We start from the raw sequence: 15,968 nt of genomic DNA, 5'->3' as shown, positions 1-15,968 counted from the left end.
GTGTCTGCGTTGGCCCTACACTCCTAAGTGTAGCACTAGCGCAGGGGGAAACGCAAGGCTGCACCATATCCTTGTAAATATGGTGCAGCCTTGCATTTCTGAAGTGGCGGAGTTAGGCGCTAAGCCATGACGGCTAACGCCTCACTCCGCCACTTCCTTGAACATACCCCCCCATAGTGTTGTGACAATGTGGAGCGAAGTGGCAACTCTGTTTTCACCCCATCCTTAGTAGAACCTGTGGAAAGCTCTCTGCATATGAGATACTGACATTTATCCTTGAAACACCCCATAAACACTCAATACTTATTGCTTACCAATATTTGACACAGCTCAGAACAGACCCTTGTCTCCAGCTCGAAGTGGAGCCGTACCTTGGGTACAGACATCCCTGCCATACTAATTAACAACACATTCATGACACTAAAAGAAGCTGTTGTGTCAGTCAATTTAAAGCTTCAACATTTTAGGACACTGTGTATGCTATATTACACTCCTAAGAAGATAGCAAGCTGGCGGGGAAAAAGAGGCGATCAAGCCCCCGACAACAAACCAACATGTCCCAAGTGCAGAGCCACCGCGGTCAACATAGTGCACATGTTTGCTACATGCCCGCTGATCTTGGCTTTCTGGGAGGATGTTAGCCACGCGTGTAGAGAAAGATTGGGTCTAGAGCTAAGGTTTACCATACAGGAGATAATGATGGGTGTTAAGATTGACCCTAGCCCGGCACGTCGTGCACGTCGTGCACTTTTTGCCATCTTACTGTTTACTGCAAGGCTCACCATCGCCAGGGCTTGGATCTCCCCTAAACCTAGTAGCTTGGTGGCGTGGTGGACTTTGTTGGTTGAGATTTGTGAAAGGGAAAAAGCTGTGGCAAAGACCAGAGATATACGTGCTATGTGGAAATTTCAAACTGTTTGGCATAAGGTACTTAAGGATTGATAATTTAAATATGATTTTCCTGTTGTATATGTTCTCGATAAACCAATTTTGTTTTATGGAAATTATGTGATCTAGCTGCTACCCCGGTTTCCCTTTTTTTTGTATATTTGTATACACTGTGATGATCTCCATTTGCATTTAAAACATTTTTTTTAATTAATTTTTTTTTAAAAAGGAACCTGTGGAAAGCATGCGATGAATAATATTAGAAGCCACTCCAAATAATTAAGGAGCAGTTATATTAATGTGTTCATTTTAAGCAACATGAAACATACTTTGATCTTCCCGGGATATCCCCCAGCCACCAACTATTAAGGAATGGTGTTCCATGATGGACTGGTGCACTGAAGCTGGAGGGCCCATTTATTTCAGCCCAGGGGGTGCCGCTGGAAGCATGGCAGGATCTGGGGATGGTGGTGGGAATTCTACGGCTTTGATGGTGATTGACATGGGAGCTTCCAACCCTTTTATTGTCTGCTCTCACAATTGTGATTTCATTATGAAGAAACTGTGCACTGCTTTTGATCTTTGCTGTAAAATCAGTAAAATGTAGTTTTAAAAAAAAAGGAACATGAATCATTGGTGTACTCTCAAGAGGTCTTGCCCCGAGTATGAGGCTGTAAAACAGTCCAGATTTTCAGATTTTACAAATATCCTTCCTACATATTGTAGGACGGGCAACATAAAGAACTCTTTTCAATTACGAGACAGTGTTGGGATGCAAAAACGAAATCTGGCCTGGATTACAACTTTGCTGTTCGGAGCGGGTCTTTTAGAAAGGAGGTATCTTACTTAAGGGCATGAAAGGTGACAGTTTTCTACTCTCGACTTCCTAGTGCACAGTGGTTGCTATATTTCTCAATGTCATAAGCAACAGATTTGTTCAGCCCTGTTAACATCCTAGTGCATTCTGGGAGTTGTAGTCCTGTTTCCACTTCATTAAGCGAGTTGCTCTAACGTTATTGGTTGCAGTGGTATGTAGAAGGGAAACTAGGACTAGAATATGGTGTCTCTGTTGACATGGACTCAAGTGGTGACAATATAACTCATCACGTCCTCACAGTTCCCCCTTTGCAATCTCTGACCTTTAAGAGCCCGCCGGAGGACTGCGGCTCCTCAGGCTCTTCGTAGTACGCCTGGCAGGCCTTGGCTATGGTCAGGACCAGGATCGCCAACAACATGCTGGAGCTTCTCATCTTCCTCCTCTGTCTGCTGGGGGCCTGTGTGTCTTTTTAATTCTTGTCTTCTGTTTAGGGCTTGGTGATCTAGAAAACAAGGAAAGTACAACAAATGTGAATAGCATGGGCCCACGCTACGAATAGGGAACAATAGGTATGCTGTGGTGGTGTGCAAGATCTTAGTAGAATTTCAGAATGCAAACATAACATCTGAGGAACTATTTTTGTTGATATTCCTAATTTTAGAAGTTCACTGTAACTATCTATGCGAAAAAGAAATACCCTTTAAACACACTTTGGACTATATGTTGAACTTTATTGTATAGATTAAGAAATTAGGCAAAGCAGTATCCAGGAAAGGTCTTTACGCAGGCTCCTCTCGATCAATCAGTAATCTTATAAAGCGCAAACTATTCACCCGTGTGGGTCTCATGGCGCGGAGTCATGCCTGACCACAACTACCACTGCAGAATCACAGAAACTTAGAGGGTCTTGGGCAGTGGCGGCTCGCCGAGGAAGTGCTGCGAGGTGGTGGGGGAGGGGCAAGGTGGGGGGTAGTGGAGTCCAACATACGACGGACAGGAGTAAGGTAAGTAATTAAATAAACAAACTATTTACCTTGCACGCGCTGCATCGCCAACTCGACGATGCGGCGTGCGCAAGGTAAATCGTTTTATTTATTTAATTACTTACCATACTCCTGTCTGTCATATGTCGGACTCCACTACCCCCCCTTCCTGCACCTGCCCGCCTCACCACCACACATCACTCCCTCGGTGAGCCGCCACTGGTCTTGGGTACCATTTGCTCAGCACTGGCACATGAAGTACTGAGTTAGAAGGAACAACCCACACTCTCGCCTTCTCTACTGTCAGAAAATGTGAATAATCTCAGAAACTTTACAATGAGCACCAAAGCTACGCAAGTTCATTGTTAAGGTGCATTTAAAATAAAATGGGGGAAAACATATAATCTCCAGTGTCCAATAAAATAAAATGGGGGAAAACATATAATCTCCAGTGTTCAATAGAAAGTGTGCGTCCCCTAAGGTTACCTGCCTCTCACATAGGGCAGTTGCGCAGCACTTTGGTTTGGTTGTCTATGGAGGTGAGACAATAAGCATACAAAAAAGTGATGGGTGGAATGCTTGAATTAATCTCTGCCACAGGTAATCACTCGGCGCCGCATCCCAATCCATTGTTTTTGCCTACTATGTCATCTCAGTTTGGATCCAGCTATATGCAAATCAGCCTTGACGCTGCTCCAATAGGAACAGTCCAGCCCGAACTGCCAGGCCGGGTCCTCCCTGAACCAGAACACAAGCAACCCAGGACCGGTTTTGCCCTAGTTATGGGTCCATCAGCCGGGCACAGCTTGGTTCCTGTGACAAAGTGAGCACAGGAACCACGTCTGGGCATACCCGTCCCACTTAGGGTGACACACTAAGTATACAAAACAGTGATGGATGGAATGCTTGAATTGGAGGGGAGGGCGGCAAGTGATTAGGTCATTTCAGGGAAGAAGGGCGACCTGATGTGCTTTAGCCAATAGCTGGGAGAGTCAAAGCACTTCTAATCGTGACAAAGTCATACCACTTATAGCTTATCACATGCTGAGCTTTTGCTTCACTTCAGATGAGTCTGTTTCATTAATATACAAAGATCAGATTGGTTTGCTAAAGGAAAGCCCAGATTGGTAGCACTGCGTCCCTTGGGCTTGGGCTACACACTAAACTGGGCAGTTTCCCAGCAGATCCTAAGACTAGACCCCCACCCTCCTCTGCCCCGCCTCCACCCAGTGCTTTAACTGGAAATATAGAAGTACTGGTACTCACGATCTAGAGTGCCTGTTTGCCCTCCAGTAATGGCGGTACTCTCCCATTAAATGTATTGCAGCAGTGCAGAGAAGTGCAGGTACTCAGTGCTGGACAGTTCCTGCCCATTCTAAGGGCCTCGCCAGCATGGAGAGAAGGTGGCCCTGTGAGAGAGGACTTCAGGTAGCGAGCTATGGTCCTTTCAGCAGCCTCAGCTTCTCCCTCTCAAACAAGCGCTCAGAGATGGTTCCATTTGCCCATGCCTTACACTGGGAAAAAGTACCCATCTCTGGGCACAGTGCCCGTGCTCAATATACACTGTGTTCGCTAAGTATGCAGGGCTCGCCTGCCTGACTCTAACTCAAACACGGCTCTCAGGTTTCCCTATCTGAAACGCTAGTAGCTCATCCATTTTGTTTTCCCCCCATAGCTTTCTGGTGCTTGTTGTCCAGTTTATCCAGTTATAGATGCAGGACCCTTGCAGTTCAAGATAAAATGGTGGACTGAATGAACTACTCATGCATGAAACTGGGAAAATTAAGAGGTCTGCACCTCATTTGTGTAGGCAACAGGTTTCGAGCAGGCGAGCAGTGCCACAGACCTTCTCAGCAAGTAGGTACCCTGCAACACAAGGTTAATGAGTTCAGAATTTAAAGGATCCCATTTGTTAAATCTTGGCTTGTGCAATGCAAAGTGAAGCTATGGGACGCAGAGGGAATGAAATATTGTCCAACAATAATGTGGTGCAGCAGCCAAAGCTGTTGACTCGGGAGCCGTGGATCCTGGTTCGAGCCCCAGCGTTGGCAAAACATCCTGCGATTCTGGGTAAATCACTTAATCTCCACTTGCCCATGGGCAGCGCCTGGATACCCTCACAGGTGATAAGCCGAACTGTTTAAGATAAACCTTCAAAATAAATAAAATAAATATAGAACTACAAACTTCACATTCAAATGGAAAAGGGGTTTTACTCCAAAAGTGGATGCCAGCACTGTGGTAAATGGTCTTGCATTGTATAGTATAAACACCCCCATCATCAGAGCCATGGGAATCATGCGGTAGGTAAGTACTAAATTATGTGTCTAAAAAAGGCAAATCATGCAACCTAATGCAGCACATTTTGTGATAGTATTTCTTCATAGTTTTGTCATTTTTTAAAAATGTTAACACTGTCTGGGCAAAGGTATCATCACCTCATTAACACCAATCTAACACAAATGCAGTAATAAGAAACTGAATAATGACCAATCAAACTTTAAATAGGGCCTTCCACTATGCATCAGGTGTCTGTGAATTTGGTACATTTTGAAATATTTGAGCTAGAAACATTATTTTTATTAAAATCTGCAAATTATGCAGCGAATGATGGATTATGTGGCAAATCCATGTTTATGTGGAGAATTGCATAATCCCAGTGGCTATGCCGATAATCCATGCAAAGTAGAGGTAACTGGGCGGCAATAGCACACACGACCTATCAGATGGAACACAAATTCACAGGCGCTTGTTGTCAAGCAAAGTAGCAAAAAATTGCAAAATTGCCACTGTAATACCACAAAAGGTTTATCACAATTGATGGGGAGTGAAACAATTATGAAAAAACAAATATAAAAGTACAGGAGTATCCATTTATTTCAAGAGAATACAAAAATACGTTAAAAAATACATTATGCCATCATTTTGTCTGTATAAATATGGATATCATATCCCTTACATTCATTTTTCACTTTTAACCATTGTGTTATTAAATTCAGGTTTGTCACACGAAGATCCATGGCTATGTTAATGATGAAAAGAATATCTGCTGGGATCAGGGCAGTGAAACACAGCCAACAAGGGTTTCGCTTTCTTGCTGTACTACTTCTTCAGGGCTCACTTGAGGATATCAAACAAGTCAAAAAGCTTATTGCTTCTTCATGAATCTTTCCAGAAAATAAGTGCCATGCCGCATAATTTGGAGATGAATGCTATACAGGGCTCGAGTCGGGGTACCACGCGGGCGGACGGCGTCACACCACCTATTTTCCCGGGAGCTCGATAACTGGAGCAAAAGGAGCCATACATTCACTATTTGGCCTCTCTGGGGTGAGATCGGAGCTCATTCAGAACGCTGCTCACGCGCTGGCCTCTCTGATGCAATCGCATCTAAGGGGTGAGCGAGGGGAGGCAATGAGTCTGATGGTGCAAGCCACCTTTCGTGACGTCACTTCCTGTCGTGACATCAGCGTCCCCCCACTTCTTTTTTTAGGACTTGTGCCCTGATGCTATAGTGCCAGTGGAGTGGCTAGGCCTTTTGCCATCCATGGGGGTCCCTTCGTTTGCCTCATGCGACAGCTGCAAGTAAGAGGAGGGGCGCTGCCCCCAAAACTCGTGCCACCTGGGGTGGATGGCTGCTGCCCCATGCTACACCACTGTATAGTAGCCATCAAAACATCTGACAAAGAGAGACCAAAATCAACTTTTCATGATTCAATTTAGCCATCTCTGTGGCTCTTAATTTGAACAACATCATTCTAACAATTGATTGACAAACAAGGTAATCACAAGCTTTCTCAATGCTAAGCACCATAATAAACCAACGAAGCTCATAAACTGGCATTTTAAGGGCACTGGAAAAATTCACTAAGCTATATACTGATGCCCAACGTAACAGAACAACACTATGGAACAACCACAAAATATTGCATGAAATCCTAGTGCCAAATGAAACCAGGTGCAAACAATGCGCAAAGGCATATTGATGATTTTTCATGTGCGCGTGTCATTGTCGCAACTTCATATTAGGCCATTTAACTTTGGGAGGTTAGCCTCGAATACAAAAGTCATGCAAGCTATTACCCCGAAAGAACTATTCTGCCTGTGCACCTTTGCACAGAGTTATGTCCTGTTTAGCGTCACATGTTATTGTTTGCATCACTAATTACATTACTTTGTAAGTTTGGGGCTGTGCTGTTTTATTTTTTTCACAAAACTATGCTACATTTCACACATTGTTGCATGTTTTAGTACAGCTACCTGTACAGGGGGGGTTGTACAGAACCATTTTACAGTTGCAAACCCTGCAATTCTACAAAAATACATGATTTGGAACTACAAAAATGTATTTTTGGAACGATTCGCAAAATGGGTTTGTCGACCAATACTGAATTGCAATTAAGAAGGTGCATAAAAAGTGGCGTTCCCCCTAACTCTGACTCAGAATGGGACGTACTAATGGTTTACAACTTCAATTCCGGTTGCAAATCATCTAACAATTACCTACTCATCAAGAGATATGATAACTAATTTGCAAAGGAAAAACCATCCTTTCCTGATTGGTAATTGTGTCGGGCTTCACTCGCATGGCCGAGAGGAGGGAGTCAACACCTCTTCTCCCTTTCACCACATCCGAATACTACTTGCACGGACTTGCACAGACTTGACCACCCAATCAGGCAGAGATTCCTCCTCCTGATTCAGATACTGCCTACCCCCACACACCTGTCTTGAAAAAGACCCGCCACGACCACCAACTGGGGCGCATTAGGGTCAAAACGTCGACGCCCACCTGAGGTCCAGAACCTCCAGGATCTACCTAAAAGAACACTAGGATTCCTTGGATGAGAAATAGCTTCTGGCCATTCTAACTCTTGTACATAACTTGTATATATGTATTACGTATTATTTGATTTCACTGTACATTGCTTCATGCACTGAGTACCTATCACCAATTGTCACCAAATTTCACTTGTTATTGATGGTTAAATTTTGAATGAAATGTTATCATTGAATGAAGTAATTCAGATGTAACATGAATGAATTCTGATATAAAATTACTTAAAATCATCACTTGGTTATATGAATGTTATCAGTAGATTGCTTGAGCATTTATTTCTCATTGCATATATGTAACAGAGAGCTTCTAATCGCAAATTGCATTCAATAGCAATGTCAAAGTAATGTGTCTTACCCAAGAGAACCATCTTTGTATTTAACCGGAAAGAACCGGCACTAGGCCTTCTCCCCCTATGTGTTTCCGATCAGGAAACATATATATTTTTTTAAAGAAGCTCTGGTTCTTTTCAGATTCTAGTTTGGGAATGCGAACTCAGGGATGGTAGTCTGCTGTTCCTTGCAGGCCACCATCCCTGAACATGTATCCAAATCACAAGGGTTCACAAATAGTGACCTGTCTAATTAAAGTGAATTAGGCAAATTGTTTTGCAACCTGTGCGACTGAAGATTTTGGAACACTCCCTATTAGTGCATAGGTCAGATCGTAAACTTGAAAGTCATTTGCAATCTTTTTTTTCATGGACATCAATTCTTAAAAATGCCTGGGGTAGCGGAAGTGACATCATATGCCCTTTGACGTCCACTTTCACTCACACACATATACGTACACACAAATTCACACATATATATATACTCTCTCGCACATAACCCCACTCTCACCTGCAAACACTCACACACAACATACATTTTAAATAATTTTTTACTTACCTTAGCTGCCATGAAAGGGCATATTCCAGCTTAGTTATTGTACTCCATTTTTTTTACACTATTAGCGAATAACAGATTGTATTTATTCCCTATTAGTGCACTAACAGCCAGATTCATCAAAGTAAAATCGGCTCGCAAAGGGCCAGATTCTGAGAATCTGGCCCTTTGCGAGCGCTATTTTTGCATTTGGGATTCATCATCCCAAATGCAAAAATCGCAAATCTAGAAATCGCTAAATTGCGATTAATTGCATTTAAGGAATCTCAATTTGCGATTCCTTAAATGCAATTCATGAACCATTTGAAAATTGCGAATTCGCAATCTGGGGCCGCTATTTACCGCTAAGTATAAATACGTGGTAAATAGCGAAAACTTAGAAAAATGCACTTTAGTGCATTATTCTAAGTTGTATGTTACACACACACATGTCCTGTGGACATGTGTGTGTGCAACACCAGTGTACATGACCATTTCACGGGTGTTACAGGGTGTCCTTTGGACACCCTGGCACCCTTGAAATCGCTTCCTTATTTGCGATTCGCTAATTGCTAATCACAAATAAGGAATGATTCCCCATTCATTCCTATGGGCCTTTAGGCCCATAGGAATGAATGGGAAAGCCATTCCTTATTTGCGATTAGCAAGTACCAAATCGCAAATAAGGAAGCAGTAGAAATCGCAAAAAATATTGCGATTTCTACATGCATCCCGTTTTGCGAGTCTTTAATAGCGATTCCTTAAAAATCGCTATTAAGGACTCGCAAAACGGGACATTGATGAATCTGGGGGTAAGACATCGACAGAAAATAAAGAGAGTGGAGCCCCAGCTGCCCCAGTGTTCCTGGCACTGATTTTGTCTCTTCTGAGTCCAGGGGTCGCAAAGGCAGTGCTAGGGGCAGCAAAGAGCAAGCCAGGGGTCGCATGACATCCATGACTTTATTGTAACCAGTCTTTTAGGGCATCTTTCCCTCATACTTCTATACTGCTGGGAAGGGTCTGGGTGAGACAAGAGGGACAAAACCACAACTGCACCCACCTGTGCCAGAAAGTGACATGATGTGGAAAGAAATCACAGTAGCACTTTCTCCATTCCGAGGGATGAAAAGAAAGTATTTCTCATATTTTTAATTTCCCTTTTTACCGCTTTCTTTTCTCTTCTGGTTCTGCTCTCCTTTATTTTCTTGCTTTATTTTCATTTATTTGAATTAGTGAAATAACTCGGACCTAGCCTAAAAAAGCAAAGGAGGGGTATTCGTATATGAAAGGGGGAATTGTGGCAACCTGCAATGCGAGTTGGGTTGGGGGCTAATTCAAAGATCGTGTACTGTTTAAATTCGACTTTCTAGTGCATTACGTGTAAAAGTAACTCAGATCTGAACATGAAATGGAAACAGAAAATAACACTTATCTCATCATGAGCCCATGGTATAATGTTCTCAGTTAAAGCCCACGCAGCATCTCTGATATTACTGCAGCATTTACATCAGTAGAGGGTAGAGAGGAAGGAGGGGGAGAAAGAGCAGAAAGAGGGGGGTGAACGTGCAATCACTTCATGTGCTATTATATTCACTAGAATGGTGATGCCCCTCTCACAGCACAAAATTGAGATGTATAATGCAGGGCCATTAAATCCTATTGTTTGCACATGCCACTCAAAGGCCTGGAAGCATGTGGGGAATAGGCCTGTGGTACCCATACCATCAATTTCACTCTCTACATGGAGGCCTCTGTCCTGGTACCTACTTTCTCTCTTTGGTAATGGAGACAAATAGTAGCTAATGCAGCATTCTAAGCCTTCTGATTGGCTGAGCCAATCTCGTCATTCCACGGATAATGAAAATTAAGTATCGTTACTCTCTGCCATGGACTTTAACAGTTTACGCCCTCTGGTGATCAGAATAACCAGTATTAAACTCCTACTGTGTAATTACGGGTCCACCCCTGAAAAAGGGCCAAAAATTAGAAAACGGGCAATTAATACATGTTAATGCCCAACATCATTTATGAAACCACACCCATCTTTACATTCCCATGTAACACAACTAAAAAAACAAGCATAGTGTCTCTGTCAGCTTCATGTCCTTGCTTTAGAATTGCACTGAACTTAGAAGCAGGTGCGTAGTTTCAGGAGGTGTTTGCGGTGTTACACTTCCCTAAAAATATATTTTTTGATAAATAGTTGGAATCAAGTGGTTTCAATCGGATGGCGAGGTGTCTGCCGGATTTCTCCAGAGATTGTTTACATAGACACAGACAAAAACGCACCCACAGTCTCCCTCTCTCTGTTTTGAAAGTCACAAAAAATGCTGGTTATTTTTACAAACTCTTGTGTTTTCTCTCACTTAGTACCCCTACCAATCTGCATGTCTCTCCCTTTCAACTACCCCTTAAGACCCCCTCATGCGCCCTGCTTGTTGTGTAATGTAGTTTAACATTAAATGCCAACATGATTGTTGGAAAATCTGAAGTTCACACTCCCCCAATCTCCTGGACCAAGCCACGCCCCTGCTTAGAAGGCAGGCAGACAACTGCGGTTAGAGTGCCGCTTTCTCTCAGAAAACCCATAGGAAGTGCGAACTAGATTGGGAGAACGAACCCAACTCTTCTACTATACAGTTTGATTGGGATAGGCTTCACCTCACTCCCTTCTCAAGCAAAATATCCCCGTTACTTTCCCAAACAAAATTTATGCTGATTAATAGGACGTTTTGGACACCCGAGAAGCTTTTTAGACTTAAGCTTCGTGACAACCCTCTATGCTGGAACTGCAACTCTCACGATGGCAACCTAGCCCACATGTTTTTCTATTGCCCGAAGCTCCAGCAGTTCTGGGATAGAATCTTTAATTATATCCAACGAATATTCCAATTTAGACCGCCCCAAGAATTTGCATATGTCCTACTGGGCACAATTGACCCGAGGTTGCCATCTGAACACGATAGACTCCTTTTAGATCTCATGCTCACACTTGCATGCAAGGTACTTTTAAATAAATGGAAAAGTGCCTCCGAGGTATCGTTCAAAACGTGGCAGGAATGGCTAAACTCCCTGAGGGGTGCTGACAATGATGCCCTATACTCGTCACCATGGCGGAAACCTCATACAAAACTCTGGAGCTCACTTGATTCAAGGGAGACATGCTACGACCCGCCTTAGGCCAGTATGGGATACTATCCCTTGTTTCACACCCTGTTTGGTCTACTAATTGATAGCAATGGATTGCATGAGTTGGACAATTGGATGTTGTTATGGGCAAGTCTATGATATTCTGTTACGCTGCTGCTGCATTCTGTAATCTATATTCCTCCTCTTTTCTTTTCTTTCTTTCTCCTTTGTCTACCTCTTCTTTCCTCATCTTATACCACATTGGTGTATTAGGAATATGGAACCATATAGGGAAATTTATCAGACGTGTACCTTTTGTGTATATTGTATGCCATCATTATGTGTACCGGACAGACTATCGCCTGGATACACCCTCTGTATCCAATCGTGTATTGTTTTCTGTCACTTTCTCGTTTATTTTGTATTGATTTTGTATGCCTTTAAACCCTTAATAAAAAAGATTTGAAATAAAAAAAAGAGTGCTCCTTTCTAAGCGCTGGATTCTAACTGGCCGAGCAAATCTAAGCAATGCTCACAGGGTGCTCATTCATTCAAGGGAGTCCTGGTTCTAGAGGTCAGTGGGCGTGGCAGCACCTACAAGTGATGGAAGGATAGGCATACTGGGCACATGGGAGACACTGTTTAATAGCCTCACAGGGGCGTGCCTCTGAGTTACATTTGTGCCAGTGTACCGACAGGCAGGAGTGGAAGGGTGCCCAGGCGCAGGGCTGCTCCCACCTGTGAACGGAGCCCAGTGTCCGCAGGTGCGGAGGGAGACATTGTCTTGATAGGTGAGGGTATTTCTCTGTCCTGGGCTGCTGAGGGATGGGGGGTGTGTGAGCTCCTGGGTAGGCTCTGTGCAGAAAGCAGGGCCATCTTTAGCATTGGGCTCCCCCCCCATGACCTACCTGTACACTGGTACCTTCACCACCACTCTCCAGCAGTACCCCTCATATCTCCATAGTCCCTCCCTGATATACATTTCATATTTTTTTTACAGTGCTACTCATTGTTCACTCCCACTCTTCTGTGATCTGCATGGTACACAATCTTTGCAGCAGGCACGTTAACCCTCTGCACTACTTTATGTTGAGTCAAAACTGCCACTGGACAACATTCTGATCTTTCACCAGCAGGAGCATTAATCAGCAGAGTTATCTTGACATTTTAATTTTCCCCTGAAAACTGCTGCACGTACAAGGAAGTTCGCCTACTTTTTAAAACCAGAAGTTATTTCTAAACACAGCGCTCCCCACGAAAGGTTGCGCCGGGTGCGGCTGCACCGGCCGCACCGCCCTAAAGCTGGTGCCTCGCTCTAGCCAGAGAAGAAGAAGCCTGGCCTCCTGCCCTCGGGTCGCGTGCCGAGCACATGCACATGCACTCCAGGGCAGGGGGTTCTTGTGGCACGGCCACGGGGGCGCCAGAGGTCACGTCCGTGCGCGAGAGTGGACCACTGTCCGCCTTCTTGGAGCCCACGGCCCTGAAGATGAAAGGCTTTGAAAATTAATGTCTAGGACGTCGTAGCAGGTACTACAGGGGTGTTCGGCAGCAGGGTTTTTACTGGCGTGTCGCGCTGTCCCCTTTTCTCTTCCTTTTCATCTCCCTTCCGTTCTTTTCTTTGGTGCCTCGGTTCCCAAGTTCGTTCCTCTCATACGTCACTTCTTCAGCCTCTCTCCCCAATCCATCGCCCTTGCCTTTCTCTGCGTTTATCGCCCCCATCCGCCTCTTTCTTCGCTTCTCCTGCTCTGGTTCTTTCCCGCCATTTCTTCTCTGCGCTCTCAATCTTATCCCACTTTCACTTAATTGCCAGCTTACTTTTCCCCCTCTCTTTCGTCACTGCTCTCTCTGTCTTTTTCTCGTCTTTCTCTAATCACCCTCCCTTTATTGCTCGCTCCATTCGGTCCTTTCGTGTCTTCTGTCCTTACCGCCCTCTCTTCCTTCTCAATGTTCTGTCTTCTCCACCCTCGCATCCGTTGCTTCTCTGCACTTTTATCCTTCCACACACTTCCTTCTCTTCTGTCCTACTTGCTTTTCTTTCCCTCGTTGTCATCATCATCATTTCCTTTCTTTCCCTCCTTCTCTGCTCCTCTCCCTTCATTTGTTCTCTCCTTAAATCCCTTCATCTCGCACCGTCTTCATTTCTTTCTGTTTCTATTGCTCCTTCCTACCACTTTCTTTCTCTCTCTTGTTCCCTTTTCTGCGCCAGTCACACCTCACTTTGTTGCATCGTGTTTCTTCATCATCTCTTCACTTTCGTCGTTTCTTCTTTGACTCTTCTTCACCCAGATCATTCTCAGAGTTCTCTCTTTGGATCCTCCTGAGTTTCTTCTCAGTGGATTCTTTCTCATCTCCCGGCAGTTCGTCGTCTTCTTCTCTTTTCTCTCCCCGTCGTCCACTCTCCCAGTGTCTCTACTCCTTATTCTTAGTTGCCTTTTTCCCGGCCTCTTCTGCCTCTTTTGCTTTTGGGTCTTTTCCTCCTTCTCTTCTTTGTCGTCTGTCTTTCCTACCCCGCATTATTCCCTCCTGAACAACCTTTCAATTCTCGTTTTCTTATGTGTCTTTTTCTCCTTCCCTGTTTCCTTCACTTCTCGTTTTCTTTCATGTCATTCTTTCCTTTCTATCTTCCTTGTATACTTATAGCTGTCTCTTTCCCGGCTTCTCTTATTCACTCGCTTCTAATTATAGCTGTGTTGTTCTTTATTGTCTTTCTCTCCTTTTCATCCTTCCTTTCTCTCTGCTCCCTCTTTCTATTCGAATCTGCCCGACTTCCTCGGTTGCTTCTCTTCTCTTGCCTCTCATTGTTTTTTTCCCTCCCTCCCCATTCCTCCTTACTTCATTCTCTCATTCCTACTCGTCTTTTTCTCTTTCTCCTTCTCCTCTGCTCTTCCTTCTCTCGACTCTTATGCTCTCATTCTTTCCTTTTCGCAACAACTCGTCCCGTTTTTTTTCATGCTGGGCTCGCTTCCGCTCTTAATTTGCCTCTTCCATCCATTCTCCATCTCTGTCTCCCACATTCCATTCGAGACCCTCTTTTGTACACTTTCTTGCCTTTCTCTATCATCACGTATTATTTCTCTTTTCACTCTCATGCCGCTCTTCGTCTCCAGCCATCTTTCTTCTCTTTTCACTTCACTTTTTGTGTTTCTCTCCTTCCACGTTTCTACTTTCTCTTCGTCTCTCTTCATTCGGTCTTTCTTCTACTCAGTTTCACACCTCCCTCTTTTGCATTCTTTTCATGCCCCTTTTCCTTCCGTTCTTCCACGGTTTTGCATGCCCGCACGTCCACCTCACTTCTTTCCCTCATTGCTTCTCAGCGCGCCCCCTCTAAGCTTCCCCCACTGCCCCAGTCCCACCCATAGTGCTCCTCTTTTTCCCCACCCCTACTTTGCTCCTCCTTTTCTCCACGCCGCGTGTGCTCCTCTTTTTCTCCACACCTCGTTTGCTCCTCCGTTTTCCTCGAACGCCCTCTACATTTCTCTTGCACGCTCCTTTCTGAATCCAGCTGTTGCCCGGCGTACCCTAGGCCTGCCCTGCGCTTCTCCCCTCTCCCGGGACAGGCTGGCACGTCCCCAAAGATGAATGCCACCTGCGCCCAGGTCTTCCGTATAGCTACACTAATCATGTTCATGCAAATGATGACAATGTGCCCGGTGAGGAGCCAGAGTTTTAATACAGGATTGACACATTGTGTGATCCTGGGCGAACAACTTCTCAGTACAGTTCTGTACAAGCGTAACGGCTAGAAACGGACGGAACCCGAGTTTGAAGCTTGATGCAAACCTCTCGCCAATGAAACTTAGGGGTCCCGGCAGGCTCGCCTGCCTCCCCGAGTTCATATTTCCAATATTTCAAAACTGAGCATAAAGAGAGATTTTAAAAGACTGCGTACCTGGGAGAGGAGGAATCCTCGCCGTCCTGGGGGTCTGCGAATGGCTCTGGCTCTGCCTGCTTCTGGGGAGGGGGGCTCCTTCCACCTCCTTAAGTACTGAGAGGGGACGAAAGAGAGAGAGCGCGTGCGGGAGAGCTGCTGTCACTCAGCGGTGCGCCCGCAGCGCCTCCCCAGCCCCGCATCAGGAACCCGCAATACTGACGAGCGCCCACCCCTCCCCTCCCTGGGGAAACACGGGGACACGTTCTAGTTTCTACAGCCGATGTCTCACTTAGGCATTTCCTTCCTGACTTGGCATGCCAGCAACGTGCATTTATGTATTAATCGCTGAGAGCCAGCGTAGTGGGTCAGTGTACGTGTTGCAGAGACCTGCGCGTAGAAGCAATTCCTTTTGTGGCGCTATATTCTGTCTGTCTGTCTGCCTGCCTGTCTGTCTGTCGTGACATACATGCTTATCTGCTGGCTGTGCAACATTAACATTGCAGATCACACCTAGTTTCCAACTGTGTCTTTGCTGTTACTCTAAAATAAAATCATATTAATTCATTGAAAAAAGTGA

The 15,968-nt window shown here is 44.7% G+C and overlaps 1 protein-coding gene across 1 annotated transcript in view; it reads right to left on the bottom strand.

Annotated features, from left to right (window-relative positions):
* Positions 1-15,488, bottom strand: part of TAC3 (tachykinin precursor 3) — a 203,746-nt gene extending 188,258 nt beyond the window's left edge. Inside the window, exons 1-2 of the mRNA XM_078659046.1 lie at positions 15,410-15,488; positions 2,028-2,207 (exon numbers count right to left, since the gene is read on the bottom strand). Of these exons, the coding sequence (XP_078515172.1) occupies positions 2,028-2,138 (111 nt within the window). The 5' untranslated portion in view covers positions 2,139-2,207; positions 15,410-15,488. The remainder of the gene's footprint in view (positions 1-2,027; positions 2,208-15,409) is intronic.
* Positions 15,489-15,968: the final 480 nt, after the last annotated feature.

The sequence above is a fragment of the Lissotriton helveticus genome, chromosome 1_1, assembly GCF_964261635.1.
Source record: "Lissotriton helveticus chromosome 1_1, aLisHel1.1, whole genome shotgun sequence".
Lineage (NCBI taxonomy): Eukaryota > Metazoa > Chordata > Amphibia > Caudata > Salamandridae > Lissotriton > Lissotriton helveticus.
Note: the sequence above shows the minus strand (reverse complement) of the source record. Positions and strands in the feature narration are given on the sequence as shown.